The sequence below is a fragment of the Chelmon rostratus genome, chromosome 12 (genome assembly GCF_017976325.1).
Source record: "Chelmon rostratus isolate fCheRos1 chromosome 12, fCheRos1.pri, whole genome shotgun sequence".
Classification (NCBI taxonomy): Eukaryota; Metazoa; Chordata; class Actinopteri; order Chaetodontiformes; family Chaetodontidae; genus Chelmon; species Chelmon rostratus.
Window position 1 is genome coordinate 12,029,401 of NC_055669.1, and position 20,566 is coordinate 12,049,966.

General features: G+C 43.5%; 1 protein-coding gene across 1 annotated transcript; it reads right to left on the reverse strand.

Annotated features, from left to right (window-relative positions):
• Positions 1–10,322: 10,322 nt before the first annotated feature.
• On the reverse strand, positions 10,323–19,546 carry LOC121614873. The gene is made up of 21 exons (XM_041948962.1): positions 19,342–19,546; positions 17,400–18,577; positions 17,224–17,298; positions 17,025–17,142; positions 16,486–16,634; positions 16,351–16,410; positions 16,066–16,199; positions 15,780–15,972; positions 14,151–14,257; positions 13,650–13,802; positions 13,184–13,343; positions 12,995–13,083; positions 12,687–12,886; positions 12,475–12,589; positions 12,179–12,361; positions 11,825–11,931; positions 11,554–11,676; positions 11,356–11,433; positions 10,924–11,038; positions 10,641–10,809; positions 10,323–10,493 (listed from the first exon to the last, which is right to left on the reverse strand). Exons 1-21 carry the CDS (start codon positions 19,544–19,546, stop codon positions 10,323–10,325), a joined length of 3,882 nt encoding a protein of 1,293 aa, XP_041804896.1.
• Positions 19,547–20,566: the final 1,020 nt, after the last annotated feature.

A 20,566-nucleotide genomic window follows, 5' to 3' on the forward strand; every position in this document is an offset into this window, starting at 1 on the left:
AGAAAGCTAGAATGATATCAAAGAGTGTGCATACTTACCCATACCAGCATTACTTCCTGGGCAGAGAACTGAGAATGTGACAAAAATGAACACATGAATGCACAAATTATGTGAACAAGTAAAAATGTGTGATATGAATCAGAGTATACACACTCCCTCTACCCTATAACTCACCTGAGTACGTCCTGGGTTGACAGAAGGTGACTTTGATCCCATTCTGTCCCACCGGTGCCGCCACCACCGTGTAGACGTCCCCGCACATTTCCTCCTGGATGTCGCAGTATCTGCTGCCGGCACCTGCGATACAGGTGTAGTTGGCTCCTGTCCCGTACAGGTCTACGGTGTGGTTGTGGATCTGAGGGCCCATGGCGCGCCACTGCACCCTGAGGGAGTTGTTGGTCCTGCGATGCAGCTTCAGGCTTGTTGGACAACAGGCGCCTACGAGAATGAGGTTTTGAGAGGCTGCGTTTGCGGTGGTGCTCATGTCGAAGACCATGCTGGTGGTTTTGGATGTGTGAGTGTAGTCTGATGTGTTGGTTTCCTTTCTTTTCTTTCTCATTTTTTCCTCTTCAAACGCCAACCTTATCATTCACCCCTCACCCCACACTCTAAAGCACCCGTATGTGTACGTTTGTGTGTGTGCATGTATGTATTTGTCCTCACTGGATGAGAAGCCGTGATATTTGCACTCCGACTTGTGTCCCGTGCTGCTGATGGCCTCCAGGTTGACGTTGTAGTTGGTGCCACAGGTGATGCATCCCATCAGGCAGTGGGTGTCCAGAGTGTGGCACTTTGCGTGTCCGCGTGAGGACGTCAGCGTGGTGATGTAGGAGCGAGCGCCTCTGCCAGGTGACCAGGTCACGTTGGTCATCGCCTGGGTGACCTGGGTCACGTTCACAAACGTGGGGCAGCAGGGACCTCAGGGAGTGAAACACACATCAAAGATCAATACTGTAGTGTAATACAGTATGTGTAATGAGAATATTTTGATCGCTTTCTTATCCATTCATTTGACTTAACATGCAGTCCCAGTGCTGACCAATCATACCTGTCTCCAAAGTTTTACTGAATCCAGGCAGACTTCTCCCCACAGCTGTGTTGGCCACTGCCACGACCTCATAGGTTGCACCGCAGGGCAGCTGCCGGAGCTCGCACGAGTTATTTCTCGCTTGGCACGTGTGTGTGTCATAGCGTCCAATGGCAGTGATGGTGTAGTCTGTGTTGGGGGTGTTGGGGTTAGTGAAGAGGACTCTGTATGTGGAGTTGTTGATCTGCGTCATATTCAGGATCTCTGGAGCGCATGGAGCTGCAGCAGGACACACACGAAAAGGAGTTTTCAGACCGTGATGAATAAGTAGTAGTTGAACATTTTGGGAAATGTGATGAATCATTTGTGAGAGGATTTATACCGCGGTCATATCTGGACAGTAAATCTGAAGCAACCTCCAGCAGCTGGCTATCTTAGCTTTGCACAAAGACTGGAAACAGGGGGAAACAGCTAGCCTGGCTCTGTCCAAAGGTAACAAAATCCATCTACCAACACCTCTAAAGCTCATTGATGAACATATTATATTAAATTTTATCATATTATTATAATATTATACATAAAAATGGCACATAGGTGCTGGATTAGGTTACATTTGGACAGAGCCTGTTTCTAGTCTTTTTGCTAAGCTAAGCTAACCCGCTTCTGACTGTAGCTTCAGATTCATCATACAGACCTGAGAGTGGTATCAATCCTCTCATCTCACTCACCTCAAGAATACAAAAAGGTGTATTTCCCAAAATGTTGAACTTGTTGTACAGTGTTATGATGTCATGTCTCATCAGGCTGAATCAAAGAATTCCCTGCCTTCCCTCACTTGTGCGTATGTTGACAAGTGTGTGTTTATGATGTGAGACGTCACCCTTCATCAAACCTCATGTGTTCCAAAACGGCCCCGTCAATACCTGTCTCATGTGTGTGTGGCGTGCAGGTGCGGTTGCATCCTCGCAGGTCGCTGCAAGGTGTGACAGTCACTGAATAAGCCGTGTTGCACCTCAGATCCGACAGTGCGCACACTGGCACAGTGTCGTTACAGTGGATGACGTCGTCGGTCTGTGCTGCCGTCGTCTCGTACAGCTCGGCCCCTTTGACCACGCGCCACATGATCTCCAGGGTCTCTGTAGAGACCAGGTTTATGGTAACACCCTGTGGGCAGCAAGGAACTGGACAGGAGGAAGGAGAAATGCACAAATACATGAGAATAATGATCAACACTGTGTAAAGGACCATTTTGATGTTTTACATGTTCTAAAATTCTTTTCTACCCTCCAGACAGCCACTGTTTTTACACGTCTTTTAGTTGTGAACAACTGTGAGCAGCTTCTACTTTTAGAGCAAATATTTTGCCTTGTCATATCAGAAAGGCCAAAGGTGTAACTAATAACACTGATGCCATTCTGTGTGAGCTAGAAAGCCATGCCAGTGTGTCTTATACCAGGGGCGTGTCATTGTGAGAGGAGTGGCACACCTAAACAGAATACATCCTTTTTAATGGTATTCATTACACCACTTTTCCTGTCACGGCATATGAAACCATCTACTGCGGATATGGCCCATTTTTAAATACCGTGGTGGAGATTTCAGGTAAGCTTCATCATTTGAAAATTCAGAGTAAGCGGCCAAAAAGCCTTGCGGTCATGAGGTGTGACGTCAAAAAAATCTAATCCAGAGGACGGACCAAAACCAGACTAATGTGAATTTGGGTGTATTTTAGATATGGAAGTTTCCTCAATTGCACCAGCAGGTTAAAACAGTCTCTGTCTGCAAGCGGATTAGCACACATGGCACTATTTGCCAGGCAGTGGCACCATGTGGTGTAATGTTACTTTGGAGAACTGTGTTGTAGAAAGAACACACAGTGTGAAGCTAAAGGGCTGAAAGATACAAAACCTCTCGTACTGTCCTGTCACTTGATAACAAAGCATGTGTTGGTGGTGGTGCAATATATGTGGGTGCTTCAGGTCCTACTGGTGGTGTAGTTGCGGACGTGGGCTTGCGGGCTGGAGCCGGCCTGGTTGTAGGGGAAGACGGTAGTGAGGTAGGAGTAGCCACACATGCAGGGAAACGGGCACGTGGTTTCAGTGGTGTTGCACGAGCTCTCCGTCCCATCGTCCCTCTTAATGAATGTCATGTAGTACTCCACCAGTAGCACCTCATCCCACACCACCGAGCAGTTGCCCGCCTGAGGCTCCTCCACCCAGATGTTCTCTGGGGGACATGGATCTGTTGGAGGAGGAGGGGAAGAGGTTAAGAAAAAACATAAGAATGGACACATAAAGGAAATATGTTTGCTTGCTGTTTTTGCTGAGAGTTAGACATGAAAATGAATATGCCTATCATTTCTGATTCATAAACATAAAGCTACAGCTAGGGGACAGTTAGCTTAGCATAGCATAATAACTAGCCAAGCTGTGTCCAAAAGTAACAAAAAGTGTGTGAAAGTGACACATTAGGGTTTTATGGTAAGTTTAACTATTTCTTGGCCAGGCACAGTCACTTTTCTGCTGATTAAACAAGATATAAAGTGTTCATTTGTGAGTTTGTGAGTCTTTATGCTAAGCTAAGCTAACCGTCTCCTTGCTACTGCTACAGGCTTGGTAGTGGTATCAATCTTATCTAACACTCAGCAAGAAAGCAAATCAACACATGTCTCAAAATGTCAAACTCGTCCTTTAAAGCTGTAGGGTTCGTATGTGATGTACCCACATGTGATGTAGTCTGCTGGCTGTGAGGGGAAGCTGGAACCGGCTCGGTTAAAGGCTGTGACAGAGACAGAGTGGTTCTGGCCACAATCCACAGGAGCAATTAAACAGTAATGATGAGCTGATGAAGTACAGTTTTGGCCATTAGAGGTCCAGGCCATGTAGCTGTCAGCTCCCTGCACTGGCCTCCAGAACACAGCAACCTCAAAAGACCGACCCTGAGTCATCTGGACGTCGGTCACATCTGGACTTGGAGGACCTGGAGGTGAAACCAGAAGGAAATGAGTGAGATGATCTGCTGCATTCATGTTGCCACCAACTTTTCTGATGGGGTTGTGTTTTATGCGTGATAATTGCAGGTTTCTGTCCATGTGTTCATCGGACTTACATGTGATCTGGCAGACAGTGAGGTCGTCTCCAGCTCGACCCTCAGAGTCCCAGGCTGTCCCCTTGATGCAGTAGGTGGTCCCTGCTTCAAGGTCATCAAAGGTCACCATGGTGTCAGTGGTGTTCAGCTTCAGGCGGGAGCTGGAGCCCTCCCGGATGATGCAGAGCGTGTAGAGGACCGCATGCTCCACCGGGGTCCAAGTCACAAGGATGGTGCTGTTGTTCGGGGAGGAGGTGTTCAACTTGGGCGCCATTACCACTACAGGGAGGGGGAGGCAGAGAGTAATAAGGGGTAATGAGAAAAACTGCAAACACATGGGTTTCTTACTTTTTTACTTTCTCGCTGCCATTTTCTTTGTGAGAGGTGTGAGCTGGAAACGATTTCGCTGTGATTATGTTACATTCGGCAGACAGCCCAGTTCTCATGGTTTTGCTTTTCGTATTGTGAGAATGGTATAGTGAGGAGACGTGGATACAGTTTCCACCCTCCCTGTTGGCTGCAAAGAGCAGAGACTGTATGACAATGGGCGGTGAAATGACACGCCGATATGGCCGGCGGAGTGAGATAACAGGTTATTGTCCTGCCGGAACAACAGCCCGGCTGCGTTTCACTCTTCTTACGCTGCTTTCTAAAGTGTGATGTCTGGAAGTGAAAGTGGACTGAAAAGGTCTGTTATAATTCCATTTTTTAGATCATTTGTGCTAATATTGTAAGTCTTTATGGTGAAACTCATAAATCTGTGTTAGATAAGTCTTATTAGACCAGTTTTTGAATCTTCTATCACCGTCTGAAATGCTGAAGCTACAGTGTGAAATGTATTTTGGACTTTTCATCCGTACCTGTCCCGGCCTGGATGGGGTACGAGGGCTGGCTCCTCCCCCCAGAGTTGACGGACATGACGCTCAGCCTGTAGTCTGTGTAGGGCTGGAGCTGCACCACGGTGCCCGGGGAGCTGCTCACCACGGTCTCAGAGAAGAAATCGTCTGTCTCCGCCCTCAGGATGTAGCCGCTCGCCCCGGAAACCTCTGTGAACTCCACAGTGATGCTGTCGCTGTGTTTGGAGTAGGCCTGTTCAATGCTGGGGACTTCAGGAGCTGGAGGACACATGATGGAAGTCAAATCAGCTCCATAGAGGACAAAATGAAATGTTTTTAAATAGAGAAAGTTGACTGAGGATCACTATACTGAAGATTGTTTGTCTGTTTCTTTCTGCTTTATCATTTCTGCTTTTTTACCTCACTGCATTTATTTGAAAGCTATGGCTACGAGTTTCTTTACAGTATAAAATTTTATATGCAAAATGTGACAAGATCTCATGAATTGTTAATGAATTGTTTGGTATATTAAACTTTTATGAACAGTGAAAACTGTCACAAACAGCTTCTCACAGAAAGGTGATGACTGCAGACGTCTTGGTTTGTCTGACCAGCAGTCCAAACCCAAAGATATTCAGTTTATAATGACATAAACAGAGAAAAGCAGGAACTCCTTGGTGGAGAAGCTGGAGCCAGAGTTGATAGCTGGCATTTCATTGGAAAATGATGAATAATCGAGTATCAAAACAATTCTCTGTTGATCACCTAATCGTTTTAGCTCTGAAAGTGTGATGCATTGCAAAGTGGTTAAAAAGACCTCAGTCAGCTCAAACACTAAAATTCTGCTTCCATGTTGATACGTCACTAATCATAATCCAGTGATGTATGAAAATATAAAGATGATTAATGCCGTAGTTCTCCGTAGTTTTCTTATTGTATGGATTCTTGTATAGTGTACATTGTGATTGGAAGATTTGTGATTTAATGGGATGATGTTCCAGGTGTTTTTCAGTTGAGGAATTTGGGAGCAGTACAGCACTTTTACCTGAACGTATTATTGGGGTGTCTCTGGATTAATGTCGTTGCACATTTTATTCTGATTTATCTTTCAAAAGAAATCCTGTACACTGCTAGCAGCTCATTGGCTGCCTTTTCATGATGCCCACTCCACCCCCCACCTCCCCCAATAAGAACCACTTTATTAGTCTTTATATAGTCTTTTGGCCTTTACTGTCTTTTTATCCTTTGATGATCTCTGTGTGTGGGGCTTCTCTGGCTATAGGGGGCACTTGCACATTAACGATCAGTTAGAATTTCAGTGACAGTGATGGAGGCCTCTCTCGCTCTATAACAATTACTTCTACTTTATACCTCTCCTTGTGGCTGTTATTTACCTGTTGTCTCCTCTGTCTCTGCACTGCTGAGGACATTGAATGCATTGTCCATGGCCTCCAGCTGCATGGTGTACACTGTGTTTGGCGACAGGGAGTTGACGGATCCCATCACGGCGTTGCCACTGAACTGAGCGAAGACGGATCGCTCTGGAGAGTTCTTGGGTGTTGCCGTGATCTTGTAGGAGCTGGCACCGGTGTGGTCGCTCCACTGCACTGTCATACTCTTAGATGTGACCGTGAACACTGACAAAGTGATGTCTAGAGGAGAAGGAGAAGAAAACAACGATGGGATGGAGTATTTTCATATTTTGAGTAAAAAATGTCCTGATGCCAACAAAATGTGCACATTCGTATTGTTTCAGAAAAAGAGTTAATCTTTATTTATAGAACATGAATCTCTTTTGGGGACTTTTCATTCATTAAATGAACAAATACTATAAAATAATTGAGTTTGGGTTCATCATAAAGTATCTTTAGGCAAATATAAAAGAAGATCATTTACCATTTTGAGCAGCACAAATCTGAAAATGACAAAAAAAAAAGTTAATGGATGAAACAAAGAAATAACTTGCTGATAAATGACAGGAAATACAGCATATTTAAGACATCATTCCAGGGGTAGAGAGCTATTAGTATTGCACATTATATCCTGAGGCAAAGTATGTCCTGTATCATATTCTCGGAGCATGAGAGGCAGCAGGCTGCACATTACCTTCACTCAACACAGATTTCAGGACTGGTCAGTGCAGGTATTTCTTTCAGCTCGGAATGAATTTGCCTATTGAGCTAAGGTTGGGCATGGCACACGCACTTGTTGAAAGCAATGACACTCAAAAGAGCCTGTGTTCATGTATTTCAAAAGTCCTCCGGCCACACACTACCATTATTTATCTGGACGTATAAAATATGCATTATAGCAAAGATAGGAAAACGTGCTGCACACTGGTGGTGTACAAATTGTTCTTTGTTGTGTGTTTTTGTTGAAATATTTAAGAGAGAATGAGTGTGCAAGGAGGGAATCATCTCTTACCTCTGTGAAGGCCAATAAAAGCAAAAGTTTCAGCATCCTTAACTGTTTTGTTCCCATGTCTTCAGGGTTTTCCTGCTGAGCCACTGCCTGAAGGCGAGATGTGTGATGCTGTTTCACAAAATGACTTCAGGGAAGCAGCTCAGGCTTAAATTTGACCTTTTTTTCCTCTCTCCCTCTCAGATGAAACGACAGGTCCTTTATTGTTTCAGCAAATACCAAAGAGCCCAAAGGCCGTAACTCCTCCCCCTCGGGGGTGTTTGGGTGGCCTATCGCAGCGCGAGGAGGAAGCTCACCTGTGTTAGATGAGGATGCAGATAAAATCAACTGTGTTACAAACTTTTTTTTTACTATTTGTTTTTACAACCAAGTCTTAAAAATACACAAATTGTCTCCTGTCTTGTAGTCTTGTATTTGTTTTGTTCCCTCCAAACCCCCGTAACGTCCCAGTTGAGAAATTTTCAGCCTCACACCTTATATAAAAAGAGAACATGATGCAAGTGATGACCCATTTCTGTTGCTGGTCTGTATGGGAGGAAGTTTTATGGCCTGGTTAACAATACTTGATTTCTCCTGGAGTCCACCTCCCTCTTATCTTGTGATAGCTGAAACCTTTTTTTTTTTTTGGCCATTTATCATTTTGCCCTCAATTTGTCAGTTTCTAAAGAAACACAAATCTATCGACAACACTTCCAGGGCAGTTTACTGTTAATATAGATATTATGTGCCATAATATAGCTTCTGCAGGGCAGTTTCATAGATGCTCAGGATGTACTGGACACTTCATTTCCTCTGGTATAGATCATCTGAGGTCGGTTTCAGCACTGATAAACAAAGGAGCAGAAACAAGCTGACTTATGTAACCACCACATGCATTTGGATAATTGTAACGTAATACATCATGCTATACTACAGGGAAATTTACTGTATGTATAGTCCAGCAGTGTACAGTACAAACAAACAAAGGCGAGGTAAGCTCATAATAATGGTTTTACTTTTCCCCGGTGGCCGAGTATCTGCGTCAGGTGTGTATTATGAGGAAGAGCTGGGAGGATCCCTGAGGACCAACTATGGACAAACGCTTTTGTGCATAAAGGCCAAAAGGTTGAAAGACTGAATTCACATGAGATAATCTCCGCTTTCCAAAAGTTTAAAGAACAAAAAGCAGTGTCAGATTTCCCAAATCACCAGTGTTTTGTGTACAGATAATGCTGCAGTGTACTTCAATCTGTGGTAAATTATACAAATAATTGTTTCAGGAATGATATTTAACTCGAAGTTAAGACTGTGTACAAGTCGGATGATCATTTCTTATCCTCAAAAGATATTTTGTTAAAACAGGACAAGACAGACAAGGAAAAACTCCTATAGAGAGAAATAAAGAAATCTTGGGAGGGACCACAACAATGAGAAAAGAACAGCTGCCTTTTTGGGTCCTGCTTTTCTCTGGAAGCGACTTTGTAATCCAAGTCAAGTCCTTATGCCTTTGCTTCAGATCAGGAGATGAATATCATCAAGAGGAAAATGCTACATCATCTGATCATCACAGAGACGTGAAATACTAGCAGTTTTCTACATGTCTTGCTTTCTGCGCTCCAACTTTTCTAATCACAACGTTTATTTGCACCTCCTCTAACACCAGTGTTTTCTCATATGGTGGGGCGAAACCATAGATCAGAATTTTGGACGCCATTTTCACATACACATGCATATGATGACCAAATATCTTCCATACACCCCTGAGGGATCATTAAAGCTCCCGGTTCACACCAGTGTGGTGCACACATTTTGCACACAGCTGATATGAGGTGCATCTATCTACAGCAAGCTTCTTTGGTGCGCAGTGAGGTTACACAAAGGCTAAAGAATAATCATTTTCCATAAATAGCACTGCTGATAACTTGTAGTATTTGACTGCACAGTATCTTAGCTTTTCAACAGTGGTGCCTCACTGTCACCAGTCTGTCCTGCTGATGGCCTAAAGGTTAGAACACCGAGAACCTCATCTGTTCTTTGAACAATCAGAGGGGCTCAGGAATGTTGTTTGGACTTATCCCCCCCCAGAACAACAGTGAAAGTCGATACCCCGCAACAAAAACTGAGCACAGGCCGGCACCAGCAGGCTACGACGGCGACAAAGCCACACAACAGAAACTCAGTAAGAAGACACTGTGTCGTCAGCACCCACAGGCCAGCAGGATCGACATTAGAGGCGTCAAATGAGCATATTGGCTAAAAGGACAAAAGTTGATACTCATTCGATCTAAAGGCAGAGAGGGATTTTCCTGAAATACAATAATACCAATCTGACCTAGTTTTAATTAGATTTAACTTCATCTCCTCACCCTGTGGCTGCTTGTGTGTATTCAGTAGCTAATAGTTGGGAGGCAGGTGAAATAAAAACGGACAAAAGGATTATGTGACAGAGTGTACTGACACGGAACATTGTGAAAAGATAAAGTTCATGTTTATTGATTTATTGCTGAGTGACACTGCACTTTGTGACTGATGATGCCCCCGAACTAAACTTCACAGCTGGATCATGTTGTTCCTCCTTGTGCGTTGTCAGTAGAGTATCTATAACTGAAAAAATAATGTAATATAGCAATATACTGAACTGTAGTGATGTAATATTGGCCTTATATCAAATATGTCAGAAACACATTTTGCCCATGACAGTGGGTATAAGGTATTGTTTGGTTCCAGGGACACAAATCAAAATGTAAAAACTCTGAATCTAAATGAAATGCTGTCCATCAATTTAAATATCAATTTTCTTTTAAAAAACACTGAAAACATCGTCCCAAAACCTGAAAACATCATGTATAACATAAATAATTTTAATAACCCTGAAATCTTATTCCAATATTATTATCCTCGTCATCCAACAAAAAAATATATTCTATATGGGCATCAGGTATCTCAGAGACTGGATGACTGCTGCCTGCCTGTTATAATGCATGGTGTTTCCTGCCCCCTAGTGGCTGAATGCTGTGCAGTTTCCTGTGTAGTTGAGCCTTGGCCAAGTCGGCTGACAGTCTCTTGGCCATTCGGTCCGTGGTCCTCTTCATGCGACGAGCCACCTCAATAGCCTGGTCTAGAGTCCTGTTCATTTCTTCCTCCTAGAAAACAGTAGCAAACTTCCCAATGAGCCAACCATGAAAAAATGTTACAGTAACGGCAAATAGTTGCCTCTTTTTTGAGACGCACGGCCGATGTTCTTCAAAATGTCACAATAGTGAGCAGAGGTGCAGGTGGAAAGATCTCACCTTGCTCCCTCTGCGTCTGCCTGTCCTGCTGCTAGTCTTTGAGGGCACTGATACTGGGGACAGTGTCTGCTGGAAGTACACATTGCTGGGCAGGAGTGCTGTATCTGACTGGGTGGAGCACTCTCTGTGATGGTGTGTGGGCTGCAGAGGCGGCTCCCTGACTTTATAGCTGGAGTTGATGACCGACAGCAAGAAAGAAGGAGAATGATTCCACTTCAACAGAACTGTATAATTTGGAATTTGCTGCTGAATATGTGCCTGTTTTCAATGATGCTGCGTTTACCTTGCAGGCAGGCTGCTGGAGGAGCCGTAGCTGACCTGAAGAAGTGGCTTCTGAAGAGATGGAGAGGAGAAAAGAGACCATCTCTCCTTGGAGTAAAAACTCTCTGTGACGGCTGCTGACCGCAGAAACATGAGAAGCACTACAGTACATTCACTGATAAAACACAATACTGCTCATATTTACAGCCCCCGTTCATGTTCTTAAGTTACAAATAAGGGTGTTTTATGATGATGGTGATGATACAGTGCTGATGACTGAGGCTGCTACTCTTGTGCTTTTTCTTGTATACGCTCTGTATATGCTCCCATTTGTCTGTTATGGTAAAATGAGGTTGAAATCTGCCAATGTGCACTAGACAGCTGACATTGTTTCATCGATCACAATGACACCAAAATGCTGATGTTATATACATTAGATGATTAAATCACTTACTTTGCCTTCTCGGCTTGGCATGGCTGTCAGGAGCCTCCAGCAGACCAGAGGTTTTCACTGAGCCATTTCCCTCTGACCCTGATGGAAAATAAACAAAGCCCCATTGTGGATACAACATGTAAATGATATATGTAAAAATAAATTCAGATTAGATGATTAGGTGTAGACTTTACTGTGAAAAACAGGTGTGGCTCTGACCTCTGCTGGATTGTAGTGCCACTTGAGGTTTATACTGAAAGTCAGGTGCTCTCCTGCTCTCTACGGGTGAATTGTGGAACTGCAACATGATCTCAGAGCCAGCTGTGTCCCCACTGTCAGTACCTGAAGAGCAAATAATCACAAACCATAGCAGACAATGGAGGAAAATCATGCACACATACAGGTAAACATGTAGAGAAACCCTTTGAGACATGTGAGTCTTTTGCTACAGTTAGCTTTTTAGCTTGTTTTGGTGGTGGTGGTAGGGTACCTTTGCTCTTACTGGGGTCCATGTCTGAAGAGATCCAGTCCTCTATCTTCACCTGACTGGAACTGAGACTGTTCACATTTTGTCTGCTACTTGATGGCTTCCACACACTACAGGTTGGAATAAAAATATAACGACTGCTTCATAATTAAATGATAAGAACATGACAGAAATTTGAATGCTTGTCCTGGACTTTTCGATGAAAGTGTCTGTATTACTCATGCAAGCTTTTCTGGATACGATAATTTTATGATGTTATAAATAGGTAAATGTCAACCAAATTTCACACCAGTACATCCCAACAATGCCCAGCATCTATTCCTGCACTAATACTGGCCAGCAGGATCAGATCCCCACCTGCTGCAAGCTGACCTGTGGTAGCTCCGAGGTCTGGTTTTAGACCGGAGCTCCTGCCGCTCCTGTCTGTATTTAGAGGTGAGATAGTCCATCCTCTGTGCTAGGTGAGGCAGCTGGACCAAGCCGTCCTCCAGGTCTTTCTTCAATCTGGATACCTCTGACTGCAAGGCCAGGATAGCCTCACTACCACACACACAGATATTCAGATGATGACTGAAAGAAGGAGATGGTTAAATCTTTATCTACATTGGTGAAAAAACTGCTTAAAGTTCTAGTTTTCAACAGTGCAGCCTGACCTATTACAAGAGCAGGAGTACAGTGGGCTGCTTCTCTCTTCTGTATCCATAGTGGTGCTGAGTACAGGTTCAGATACGTGGTGATGGAGCCGGGCGGGCGGGCTGTGTTCAGATCCTGTTCGGTCTGTGGTGGAGAAGCGTTTATCATTTCAGTATTGGTCAGATATGAACAAATGAAAAGACAACTTTTTTATGAGGAGGGATTTGCTCACCCTGCAGCCTGACTGAAGGCTCCTTAGTGGTGCTTTCCACCCACCGTTCTACTGCTGCACCACTGGACTGCGTTTGAATAGATAGGTGGGGACTGGCCCACCGCTGGCCGGTCAGGCTCACTGAATGGATGGCTGTCTGCAGGTTGGAGCAGGAGCCCTCACTGTCCGAACTATTTAAAGCATCATTCTGGGACTGTGCACTGTAGATGGAAGGATAAAACTTGAGTTATTCTCATGTTAGACCCATGTTCCCAATCAGTCCCTGCTACTGAAAGTATTTCTTTGTTGCTGTTTATACAGATTTGTACCTTTCTGGGAGCAGATGTGGTTGTCCAGAAGCTGACTGATTCAAGTAAGAACTCCCAAATCCACTGTCTGTCTCTGGGCTCACAATCCTCTGTTCCCCAGAAAAAGCACACATCAGTACGAATAAAGTAGCACCCTAGACACCACTGTAACTTGAACGGCAAACAAACCAACCATTGTCTGTGACTGACCTGTGATACAGATGAGGTGTTGAGAGGAGGCTCTGAGAGGCTGTGGGTGCCTGAGTCTCTGGGTGCAACAGAGGAAGAGGAGACCTCCACGGCCAGACTCACACAGTCGCCCAGATCACATTCACCCACTGCGTTCACGGCACTATCCAAGGTGCTACAACTACAGCAACAACAAGTGAGATATTTAGGGGCTGTGGCGTGCAGACGAGAGGAGTTAAAGTGGCATCTTTAACAGCATAGCAGGTAAAGCATAGCACGATAAAGCTAAATCCTCTTGGTGCAGTGCATGCTTTCTATTTCTGGACAGACAATGCATGCAGCATGTAAAAGTAGCTCACTTACACTGTGACAGGATTACAAGCCTGATCACTTGTATGAGCCATGCATCATTTAAGAGCAAACCAGTATGGAGAAACCACAACACAGAATCAGTCAAGTCACAGTTGGCTCTTTTATACAGACTGACCTGTCAGGTGTGTGCTGCCTCCGTCTTGAGGATGAACTGGTTCCACTCAAGTGTGCTAAGATGCTACTGTGATCTATCACCTCTGATAGGACGGGGCTCCTCTCCTCTTCAGCTGTCTGGATGTGTAGCACCTCCAGAGAGCACTGTGAGCTCCTGAAACAGGACAGAGAGGAAAACCTGCACACAGAGACTTAAACGTTCAGAGGAACCTAACACCAGCGCCGCACCTGAAACACTATCTGCTGCATGGGGAGGATGAGAACATGCCAATTTTTGCAACACAAACACACACACAAGCACCACTAAGAGCATCAATAGCTAGACACAACAGTGACAGGGAAACATGCACAACAGTGCTGTATTATATTTATGTACCCTTGCCATTATAGCTACTTTTATTTTTCTGGACAGAATTAACACCGGCACCTGTTTGACTCCATTACTAAATATACAATAAAAAGAGAAATATTATTGGAGCTTTTAAAGTATTTTAACAAGTACCTGGAATGCTGTGATCTATCATCTCCATGGACCTCGCTGACCCCCTCCTTTTCCTCCTCTTTTTCTTCCCTCTTGTAACCCACAGTGGAAAATTCTGCACTTGGTCCCTGAAACATGAGACCCAGTCAGATAATTTGAGGTTAGGGTAATGTTACTCACACACACAATCACACACACACACACACACACACACACACACACACACACACACACACACACACACACACACACACACACACACAATTTCTAATGATATCATTTAATATAAGGTGCAATGTTTTGGAATTATTACACTACCATGATATATAAATTCAAAAATTCAAAATCATACAATGCATAATGTGTATTGTTCTAGAATTCTTAGTAATATAACTTAATGATATGATATATAAAGTGCAATGTTACAGAATTCTTAATGATATGATACAGTATATAACATGTAATGTTCGAGAATTCTTTATCTGATAATATGTAACGTGCAGAGTTCTAGAATTTTTAATGATATAACATGCAATGTATCATGTTCTAGAAATGTTAAAGCTATCATAATATGTAATGTGCAATGTTCTAGACTTCTGAATGATATCATGACACATAATGTGTAATGTTCCACAATTCTTAATGATATCATGATATTTAATGTGTAATACCTGAGAATGATTATTGGTATGATATATAACATGTAGTATTCTAGAATGATTTATAATGTGTAATATTCTAGGATTCTTAATGATATCATGACATTTAATGTGCAATGTTCTAGAATTGTACATGATATATAATCTGTAATATTCTAACATTTCTTATGATATGATGATATTTAACGATAGTTTACAATATTCTAGAATTCTTTAAGTGGAAACAAACTTCAGCCCCCTTGCAGCATTTTCTGATATTTTGACTGACAGAACTGAAAATATAAGAAAAATTGAGAAACTAAGGAGTCACAAGAATGTCGTGGACTGCTTTGAGTAGTATGAGAATGAGGGTCCTTTGCAGTAACAACAACGCCCTCCAGCTGCAGGGTGCAGAGATAAACCCGTCCCTCAAAAACAAGCTCACAGCAGAGACCCCTGGGAAAGCCTGGTCAAAAACATGGACGTCAAGCAGGTCGGCTCAATGCCAGATGCTTGCCACTGTGTTCGAAAATGAAGTAAAAGAAGTTCTCCCTCAAAACATTATGGAGCTCAACCACCAGCTCAAGATAGAGAGGGATCGGAGGGATCGGAGGGATCGGAGGGATCGGAGGGCCGAGGCCGAGGCCAAACAAGGTGAGGCACTTTGCCAGAAAATGGAGAAACGCAAAGTGTGCTTAAAGTACCCAGAAGGAAATGCATGATCCACTGCCAAGACCTTGACAAGACCTGCCAACTGAACATTTTTACCCTTTATTCTTTTGGTGCTTTTACTCAAAAGTACAATATAAATGGCACCACAGTGTCCACCCAACAGGAACAGCTGTTTGAGACAAAATACAACAGTTTGATCCAAAGTTATTTTTATAGAATTAATTAATTTATCACCTGATGTAAGATACCTTTTGTTGGAGCTACTCAAATGTGAGGTTATGATATTCTTCTTATTTCACATCAGTATAATATTATATGGGTGTGTCAGTGAGTTGGTTACCTCATGCAGGGATGATGGAGGTGAGGGTGTGTGCATGCTGACAGGACTGGGCTTCACATGCAATCTGTCCTTCATGGGTGTGGGAGTGGAGGATGAGTGGGGTGGAGAAATCTGCTCACACACGTTCATGTCTATCATCTCCTTTATGTCCTCGAGGTACATCCCTATCCTGAATATGTCTCCCTCCACCAGCCTGCACAGGTTTTAACACACACACAAATGGATGCATTAACACGATGCTTACAATGGCACATTCACACAGATGCAGTAGCGTGGTTTCTTTAACCTGTTTGGGTCGAAGGTGCCGGTGTTCCTGGACAGGCCCATGTAGTTTTGCATCTCCAGAGCTCTGTGCTCCTCCTTCTTACTGATGTAGTTTCTTTCCAGTTGGTCCTGAGCCTCCATAATGCTCCTCAGCATCTGACAATGGACACATTTTACATTTCTGCACACACAGAAGAAGAAAGGGGAACTACTGCTCTCAAACATTTTAATTGCAGTGTTCCACATTTGCATATTCTATGCATTAAATAATGAGCTACACACTCTAAAGGAGGTAAACAATACTTACCATTTGCTGTTCTGCTGTGCTCACTGACATGTTCCTCACATTCAATTTGAACTCTTCCACCTGAACAGAAAAAGGTTTATAAATTGTACTAGATGCCTTTATGATAGCTATGTCCTGGCACATCTTCAGACGTACCTTCTGCATGAACTGGCTGATGATGTCTCTCAGCTCAGCAGTCATTCTTTCGCCATCGCTGGGACCCTCTGCACGCTGGCTGGAGGAAGCTGTGTTCGCCTCTTTTATGCAGCTCTGGGGAGTTGTTAGACCTTTTTCAACAAAGTTTTCTGAAAACAAAGCAAGACAGGAGTGATACGCTGTATGTAGGCCGGCAGATTTTGAGCAACATGTCCTTGATATTGAGTCTTTGATAAGCTGCATGCAAAGAATTTATTGATGAAAAATTGCATGATGATTTTTAAGGTTATGACGATTTTAGGATTTAAACATATTGGATAGAAATCAAAAGTGAAATATTTTATTGTGGTTCGATTCCCCAGTTCACAGCCATTGTTTTCCCAAAATTAAAGTGCTCCAAGATGTTTGTGTAGCTAGAATAGTGTCATCGGACCCCATCTGCCTCTATGGAAACCGGTTGCACTTCACTGCCTAATTTGCAGGTAGCGAAGCAAAGCACTGCCCTGCCATAATATCAAATGTCAGACGCAGAAACGTACCTGATGGGGGAAGCTGAGGAGCCGAGGATCCAAGATGGCTTCCCTCAACTGCAGGTAAGTTTCCCTGATGATCATCGTCATACTCTAAATAAAGCATCGGTTCTGAGGAGGGCTGAGCCTGTGAAAAGAAATCCACATGTTTGTGGCTTGAAAATGACTTTAAATTTATAACCAAACGAAGCAGCAGCTCTTTACTTACGTTAGTTCCTAGTCTCATTTGATCAATAAGGTTCTCTGCCTCAGCATATTTGGTTAATAATTTATCGTATTCAGCCTAAAGAAATATGGAATGAGACAAATGTTAGTCCTAGGTCCAAGCCAAAATGCATACAGATACAGATGCATTGTGAAAAGTAAATTCTCAATGTTTTCTACCTGCAGGTGATGCACCAGAGCTGGAGGAGTTGTGCTCTCATCTTTGAAGACGTAGGGCTTCTCTGGTAGCTGGACTGAATCCTCCAGCACTCTGCTGATCACCTCTAACATCCCTGGAGAGGACTGGGCTCTGTGCATGGTGCTGGGGCTCTGAGGAACAGGTCTGGCTGGTCCACTTGGAGCTTTGGGGATTTTTACCTTGGGGGCAACCTTGGAAAAGTCGGGGAGTGGGTAATGGACTTGGCCTTGGCCATACTTCATCTCGGTGAAGGACCTGGTGCGCACAAGTGAGACTCTCTGAATCTGATCATCCTCTTCTGCCTTTCCCTGCGTCGCTACATCTACGGGACTTTCATCACCACTGCCTTGCTTCGAGTCCATGCTTTCGGAGCTGGATGTAATGCTGTCGGTAGCAACAGTGGTGACGTTATCAAACTTCCTTTCTGCATCTTCCTCTACACTTGAAATTTTGGATGTCCAATCAGAGCAGCAACTCTGGTTAATCTCAGAATTACAAGCAAGGCTCTCTGGGTGTTTACTATTAATTGGTCCGCTGTTGTGAGTTGGAGCCCGGCTAAAAACAGTGTCATCCACGCTCTCCAGCAGGGACACCTCGGGCAGGGTCTCTGCCTCGATCAGCCTGCCTGACTGCAGCAGCTCCTCCTTGGAGAAGTGTCGCAGCAACAGCTGGTTAATGTCTACAGGACAGGGGCACGATGCGGCTACATCATTTGGCTTGGAAGTGGCAAAAAAGGTGTCTTGCTTGGTGTTGGCATCCTTTTGTGACAAAGTTGCTGGTTTCTCAGCATTACGCTCAACAGAAACCAAGCACTCAACATCATCTCTTGTCTTACATTCAAGCCAACCAGGAACATCAGGACTTCCATGAGCAGTTTCTCTTCCATCAGAGCTCGTGCTCCCTTCAGAGTTAACTGTCTGGTTGAAATAGGCGCTTCCAAGGTCACCATCATAAGGTAGGTCGTCCTGATCCTCATCACTAGTATTCTGCCCTGGGTCTTCATGGCCATGGTTTAAAGGAGGCTCATCTTGCATGGTGTTTGGTCTTTTGGCAGACACATGCAATATGCTGCTCTTTCTCTCTTCCACCCTCTCACTTTGACTGCTGACATTACTGGACTCTGAGGAGGTGACATCTAATGCTGACATCTCTGCGCTCCCTGTTAATTACAAAAAATTAGCAACATAAATACCAAATTAGAGGGTTGCACGGATTTAAGCCTTAGACTTTGCATATACTTTTTTTTTAGAGACCCACCATTAACAATGACAGCTCCAAATTACCCTGTGACACTGCCAACATACAGCATGTCATCATTACATGTCGCACTTTAACTGACTAACTAAAAAAGTCCTTTGTTTTAATTTAAATTTATGCCCAAGCCATCAATCACCACTTATGATCTGTTTTTTTGTTTTTTACAAAAAATGGTAGCTTGTTCTTAAACACAAACTTTGCCACATGGATAGATGCATACACTGTACATAACCAACTACTTCATGTATATCCATTCACCATTTATTTCTGTGCACTATATGTATTTGTTTAGAATTCATAGAAGCACTTGACTTGTATATACCCTTCATATGTTGCTTTTTATGTTTCTTTCTATATACACCTTTTTTGACCAACTTTATGCTTATTTTTACCTATGTTTGTTCCGCTTTGTTGATCTTGTTCTAGCTGTATGGCTATTTCTGTCTCAATTTCCATTGAAGCTGTGTGTGACATTGAGAGGAGCAAACAAACGAGTCCTTGTATGTGTGCACATGCTTGACCAATAGAGCTGATTCTGATATGTGTTATAACACTACACAGAATTATTCAGACAGCGTGGTGTATTGCTCAGGGCAGACACAACAAGCCAATTTTAACATCCAACAAAGAATAAACAAATGAAATGGTTTTGACTCCAGGACTCACCGCTGAGATGGATGCTGGCCTCGGAGGCAGCAGACTCTGCCTGGGACAGACGTAAGGCTAAAGAACTCTCCAAATCACTCAAGTGAAGACTTTCATCCTCACTTAGGTCAACAAAGATGCTCTGCTGAATGCACTTCTCCCAGAGCACGGTGGGCTTGTCCTCTCCCTGAACATCCTCATCTGATTCCTCCAGTTCTGCCTCCATGGACACTTTGTCACAGAAAATGCTAACCTCTCTGCACCTGTGTTAGGACTGGGGGTAAGAAAGGAGGATGGAGCACCTGTTCATCACTTAGCAACGCCACTTATGAGCTGACAACATTGGATCAGAAAGTGTAAAGCTGTCAGTTATTTAACAATACATCCATTGTGTGGGCAAGTGTGAATGATGATTCCAAGAAAAGTCCTGCATTTGAAATCTTACTGAAGTAAAAAGTGTTTTCAGCATCTATCAAAGTAAAAGCACAAATTCTGCAGCATAATGGTCGCTGTCAGATATATCATTATATAAATGATATAATCAGAGTACAATTATGCATCAATTTTAATGTAGTGTGTGTGTGTGTGTGTATTGTGAAATCGCTGGCATTATAAAGCAACCTAGGCCACTTTACTGTTGTCAGAGTGTCAAAAAAGCACCTTCATATTTCAGTGTCTGCACCTCTACTCTGTATTAAATGTTCAGTCTCATTTTGAGGTGTTGTGGTGGTAACTTACTCGGGTTTTGAAGGGGTCCTTCAGCAGCAGCGCCACATTAGTTTTAAGTCGATCCGATCCACAGCCATGTTCTTACTCCTGGTGTCATCTTGTCACTAGCTACAGTATTTCTGTCTCTTTCTTTCTTGACATATGGCTTCTCGGACAGGTTTAGTTTCGGTAGCATCATTAATAATGTAGTTAGCTGGTCTACACGGCAGCGCTGAACGTCTGGCAGCTGTACAGGCAGAGTCTGGTTGCTAGGTAACGGTGGTGAAGCCTCCACCAAAAGGACTACCGAAGAAGTTGGCGTTAGCAAGTTGGGACAGTTTTGGACAACTTCAGTACCTCACGTGTTTTAAAGATTTCACGTGTTTATCTTTTAAGAGGTCTGAGTAAGGGTGACTTTGCCCCTCACTTCCCTTAACGACAGACACAGCGGGAAAACGGCTCTTAGTGCTCACTTTGCATGGCTGTCAAAATTCATAGTTGACAAAATCAGGTACTGACAGCTACACTTCATCTCCAT